A 6,215-nucleotide genomic window follows, 5' to 3' on the forward strand; every position below is an offset into this window, starting at 1 on the left:
TTATTGAGAAAGTAGCAGTGAGATAGTTTCAAAACAGGTTAGTAGTACAGTTACAATAACTAATACATTGCATATTGTTGTCTTTGTAATATCCTATATTTAAATACTTGTGAATGAAATGACCAAAAAAAAGACAAAAGCAATTAGAATATATATGTATGTATGTATGTATGGTCACTTGTATTTCTGTTCATAATTTCTTTTAAAAATTAAAAAAAAAAAATCACTCATCTGTTTGTTATAGGATCTTGCTACGCAGCTCTGACAAGTAGTGATCCTCTTGTCTCAGCCTCCCCAGTGCTGGGATTACAGGTGTTTCCTACCACATGCAGTTTTAGTAGCTGACTCTGCATGGGGCTGGCATGGCATGCAGTACCAGGGGTCAAACCCAGGTCCTTGTGCTTGCCAGGCAGGCGCCTAGACCGTGGTGCTCTCTCCAGGCCTCTGTTTATAATTTCTAAAACTTTTGAAAGGACAATTTTGTTTTGATGCAGTCTAGTCCAGGCCAGCCTTGGAGTCACTGTTGTCCAGGTTGGCCTGCAACTCTCTTACTTTAACCTTAGAGTCCTGGGGTTACAGATGTGTACCTGCCCCAAGTTCAGCTTAAGGATGTTTAAACAGTGTCAAATATTAAATAATAGAGAACATTTAAGAAAGCAAGTAAAATGGAAAATTTATGTAATAACTTTTTTCCTAGTACACTAAAAAAAGTGATACTATTTTTCAACTGCAGTATTAAATGAATCATCCCATTTCCTTTAATTACTGATTTTAAATAGCTCTGAACATGTCTACTACTTCCGTTAATTTTTTTCTTTCTTAAAAATGGGATTTTTTGATTATTTTAGCTGGTTAAACAATGCTCTGAAGTCAAATGTAGCATATTAAAATAGCTGCTAATTAAGCAGTATGTACAATGCAATTACAGCAATGACTAAAGGTAATAGTGCTTTGTGTGTTTTGGGCCTGTTTCCTGGTACTATTGAAATAGAAAATTTGGTTAAAGAAAATTCAGTGGGAATAGTTTATTCTAATTAAAATCACAGAACCATATGATTGAAAATGCATAAAATGGCAAAGAAAATAAAAAAATACTACACCTTATACAAGAATGACTAGTAATTACCATATACACTAAACACCTTATATTTTCAGAGTTTGTAAAGCAAGTAAGTTAATAGGCTTGTAATAATTTTAAAACCAACTCAATACATTACTTGATATTACCTGATTTCAGTTATTGTGGCAGTATAAACAGCTCCAAATTCTAATTGCTGCTCTTGCTGTAAGTGCAAAACAAGCCGTAAGATTTATAAAGAAAACAAAAACTAGGAAAAACAACTATATAAAATCTGTACTTACATCATCTTTACAGATTTCAGTAATGAATTCTCGTGCCTCATGCATTGCATTGGGTGTTGGTGCAAACACAGAAAATGTCTCTTCATCCACCTGACTAATAGTTACACCTTAGAAAAAAGATAATTTAACCCCCAGCACCATAAAGAGAAAAGGAAAAGAAAAAAAACAATTTTAACACATTAAATTTAACTTGTTCATCTTGGTAGAAACTAATGTAAAAAGTGTGAGAACAGTGGAGCGACTCAGACAGGCGGGCTGTTTTCTGAGCTTGCTCATTACTTCAGGATCGGAGGGATTCATTCTGCAGCAGGCACACACTGCACGCTTGCCCTGTATCTGGCACTGACTAGGCCCCGGGGATACAGTAGTGAAGCAACATCCTAGCATATCCATGCTAATTTCTGAGGTTCTGAGTTTGCTCTCTTAATCATAATTAGATACCATAGAAAAGTACTTCCCTCATTCTTTTCAGTTTCTCTTACTCTAGAGGGAATAGAAGTCGTGTCAGAGTTTCATTCTTTTTTTTTTTTTGGCAGGACTGGGGATTGAACTCAGGCCATTGCGCTGGCCAGGCAAGCACTTATTCTACTAAGCCATCTCCCCAGCCCCCAGAGTTTCATTCTTAATAACTGGCTAAGGACTGCTTACTCTCTTTCAGTAACCTCAAAGTTGCTATGTACTATGAAAGCCAAACACTGCTTCCAAAAGAAATGAAACTAACCCATGCTATTCCTATCTATATACTTTAAGTAAAAGACCCTATATAAAAGTAAATGAAAGTAGCAGAAGTCTTAGTAATAGATAACTCAAAAGTGAAAAACTCAAAAATATTCTGGAATGTCTGATCTCAAAATGACACAAAAGACTGCTGTTCTATCCCAGTATGTAGTTAAAGATGCTCATTTGCTGATTTATAGAGGCACACAGGAAAGTCACTCCAATAATGACATCATATTCTTTTCTCCTGGTCCCTCATTTCTCAAATATGCATATTTGGAGCAATACAAAATGAAAGAAATAGCAAATTTACCTCGTCCAGGACTTAACCAAGTAATGGTAAAAACCTAAATTTCATGCAACACTTACCTGTTTCAGCTTGAAGTTTTTTTAAGTGATAACCACCCGGTCCAACAAATTTTGCTCGTTTTGATAATGGAACCTCAACAGTTTCTAAAATGCAACACAAATAAACAGATAAAAACTTAAAACATGTTTTTACCACAAAATAGAAAAAAATTAGTATTTCACTAAAATTACTTGGGGCTGGCCAAATAGTTTAGTGGATTAAAGCACCTGCAAGCAGGCATAGGGGCCAGGGGTTCAATCTCGGCCTGCTGTGCTGGCCCCGTCCTCAGGGCATACTCAGACAGCAAATGAGATTGAATGTGGTGGCACGCCTATAATCCCAGCTCTTAGGAGGCTGTAAACAGGAGAATGACTACGAGGCCGATCTAATAGTGAGACCCTGAACACCCTGTAGACCCTTTCCTAAAATGCAGAAAATAAATAAATTACTTCATTAGAATTAATTAAAATTACAGGACAATTCAAAATTTAAACTTAACTGAAATTACTTCATTCAAATTAATTTAAAATATTCAAGAATATCACCCATATTAATTTAAAAAAATTTTTTTTTTTTTTTTTGGTACTGGGGATTCAACTCAGGACCTTGTGCTTGCCAGGCAGGCACTTGTGCCATTGAGCTATATCCCTGGCACTAATGTGTTTTTTAAAATTTAAATTTATTTTTTAAACTGATAACATAAAAAATTAGAAATTATACACACTATGGTATACTATATGATATTTTGATAAACAGTGTAATGTTTAAATCAAAGTAAGTATTTATCTCCAAAAATATTTTTATGTTTCTTTTTCTAAAATATTGTAGCAATAAAAATATTTTAAATAGTTTAATTTTGTGTACAGTATAAAGTTTTAATACAGGGATATACTTTCACTTATCAATGTTTACATTTTTATGAAATCAGTAAAAATTTTAATGTATTACCTACAACAGGCCCATTTTCTTTTCTAGATTCTCGAGGCTTTGAAATTGTTTTGTTCATAATCTGTAATATTTCCTTCTTTGCCACTAGAAAAAAGAAACAAATGTTATAACTACATAAAATAAATATGATCTTAAGTAACAACAATTTTAGCTTTTATGGAATAAAATATAAACTATTTAGCTTATTAATCATAGCTGTTCAAATCCCAATTATGAAAATTCACTCATATTCTCTTCTGAATTATACCTTGGAAAGGTGCTTAATTTATAAAACTCAAAGTTTCACTGATCTCTCACTTGGATGGTTAGCCATTTACCTAACAGTTCATATTCTTGATTTAACTTACATGAAATTTCATTTTTGTTTTTGTTTTGGCAGTCAATTTGGCAAGCAAAGCCCAGAGCCTCACACATACGAGGCAAGCATTCTACTAACTGAGCTACACCCCCAAAGCCATGAAATTCGATTTTTAAAAGCAGTATTTTATAGTAACCCTAATGGGAATTACAGTTCTCATTAATTAGATAGTAACAGAAGAAGAAAAGGAGAATCAGGCACAATGACTTACCTGATGCTTGCTGAATAGCTTCCATTACTATTTTTATTGGTATTCCTGGTAATTTAATATCAGCCTAATATGGGAGAGTCAAAAGTAAATAAATACTGATTCACGACATTATTTAAACATTAAAAATGAGACAGAGAGTTTTTAAAATACCTGTAATGCAGTTATTCCCCTATTGGTACCAGCTATTTTGAAGTCCATGTCACCATTGTAATCTTCAATTCCCTTCAGAAATGTAAAAAATTATAAACTTTTAAACAAAAACAAAATTCACCCATAGTGTAGAATTTCAAAATATACCTTTACAAGTAAACCACATCCTTTAAAATCCTAGGCAAACACAGGATAACAGAATCACTGTAACTGTTTCTCAAGTACCAGCCTTCTAAGCATATGATAGCTATAAAGTATGTAGCCTTCACCATTAAGTATTTGAACCTGGAAATATACTTGCCAGAATATCTGTCAGCAAACGATAATCTTGTATTTCACCTTTCTCAGGACTGACTTTGGTGATTAATCCTATTGCTACACCTGCGACAGCAGATGACACTGGAACCCCTATAATTAAGAAAAAGACAGTTATGCGTAATGGGCTTCTCATTCTGTTCACATTTAATATAATATGATGCTGTTTTCCAAATTGACGTGGAAAGGTATTAAGAGGTTCTCTGATTATTTCATTTCTTTTTGAACAAATAAAACTTAAAATAATTTAACAGGTACTCAGTATGCTTAAAAAAAAAAAAAAAATTATACAGGGTCTCACTATGTAGATTGGGCTTGTAGTGATTCGCCTGTGTTCAGCCTCCCAAAGAGCTGGGATTTCAGGTGCATGCCACCGTATGTCTCAGTGTGCCCCAGAGGTGGGGCCCGCACACCCTGGCTGCTGCATCTGTCTAAGCAGGTGCTTTAATCCGCTGAGCTATTTGGCTGGCCCTTTTTTTTTTTTTGACACAAGGTCACACATTTGTACTTCAGACTGGCCTTGAACTTACATCAATCCTCCTTCAGCTCCCCAACCACTGAGATTGTGCTACAGAGGTGTGTGCTACCACCCCCAGCTATGATTCTAAATATTGCATTGTTTTGCCTTTATGCTTATGGGGCCTTCTCTTTCTTGAGAAATAATCATGTAGGGCCAGCCAGATAGCTCAGTGGATTAAAGCGCCTGCTTAGGCAGACACAGAGGTCAGGGGTTTGATACTCCAGCTGACAGGCAATTGAGACTGGGCAAGGTGGGGCACACCTGTAATCCCAGCTCTGGGAAGGTAAAAACAGAATTACTACCGAGTCCAATCTATGTAGTGAGACCCTGTACTAAATACATAATAATAATTTTTAAAAAATGATGTGCCTACCATTTGGTCTAGATTTCTACATCATTTACACAACAAAGGCAACTGTACACATGGTCTCTAGATATACATGTACTATATCAACCACTTTCCTTCACCGCACTTCAAACTTAGTAATATTTTTCAAAATCAAAAGGAATCTACTATGCCATGATTTATTTTTGGTCTTTTCTTGCTCATTCTATAGCACCCTTTCTTTCTTTTTTTTTTTTTTTTGTGGAACTGGGGATTGAACTCAGATCCTTGCGTTTGCCAGTCAAGCACTTATCCTACTGAGCCATCTCCCCAGCCCATATAGCACCCTTTCTTTCTAGAAGTACAGTATATTCTTTTAATAAATTATTAGACAAGAGTCACTGTCAAAATGATTGGATTGTACTTTACAAAAATTACTTTCCTTGCTGGGTATGGTGGTGCATCTGTAATCCCAGTACTCAGGAGGCTGGGGCAAGAAAATCACTTGAGTTCAAAGCCAGACTGAATTACACAGCAAGATCCTGTCTCAAACTAAACAAAACAAAAAACCTTACTTTTTTTTCTCTTACAAAAATAGCAACTTTTCTTGTCCTTGGCATTGCTCTTCAAAGTTACCTGAAGCTTGTCCATTTAGTTTAGTTATCTCATCATTGTCTAATAAGAGTTTTTATACAGAGTTTTTGTCTTTTTTTCCCCCCCCAGAACTGGGGCTTGAACTCAGGCCCTTGTGCTTATTCTACTGAGCTATCTCCCCAGGGCCCTTAGGGTTTTTGTCTTTAAAGCAGTTAAAGACTCTCATGATGTCTTTTTTATCTTCCAATTAACCTTTTTTCATAATCTGTTTTCTGAGTTTTCCCAATAAGAATTAAGCAAGACACGCCAAACCTTACCAATTCCTCCATAAGGACAAGAATTGGCCTTTCTTTTTTGTTTTTTGTT

The 6,215-nt window shown here is 35.2% G+C and overlaps 1 protein-coding gene across 1 annotated transcript in view; it reads right to left on the bottom strand.

The window, feature by feature from the left end:
* Pnpt1 (polyribonucleotide nucleotidyltransferase 1) overlaps positions 1-6,215 on the bottom strand; it is a 41,137-nt gene that overhangs the window by 7,442 nt on the left and 27,480 nt on the right. Inside the window, exons 19-25 of the mRNA XM_004632439.3 lie at positions 4,397-4,503; positions 4,096-4,167; positions 3,946-4,009; positions 3,377-3,460; positions 2,449-2,532; positions 1,363-1,469; positions 1,228-1,283 (exon numbers count right to left, since the gene is read on the bottom strand). Of these exons, the coding sequence (XP_004632496.1) occupies positions 1,228-1,283; positions 1,363-1,469; positions 2,449-2,532; positions 3,377-3,460; positions 3,946-4,009; positions 4,096-4,167; positions 4,397-4,503 (574 nt within the window). The remainder of the gene's footprint in view (positions 1-1,227; positions 1,284-1,362; positions 1,470-2,448; positions 2,533-3,376; positions 3,461-3,945; positions 4,010-4,095; positions 4,168-4,396; positions 4,504-6,215) is intronic.

This window comes from Octodon degus, unplaced genomic scaffold (genome assembly GCF_000260255.1).
Source record: "Octodon degus isolate 3935 unplaced genomic scaffold, OctDeg1.0 scaffold00048, whole genome shotgun sequence".
NCBI classification, from domain to species: Eukaryota; Metazoa; Chordata; class Mammalia; order Rodentia; family Octodontidae; genus Octodon; species Octodon degus.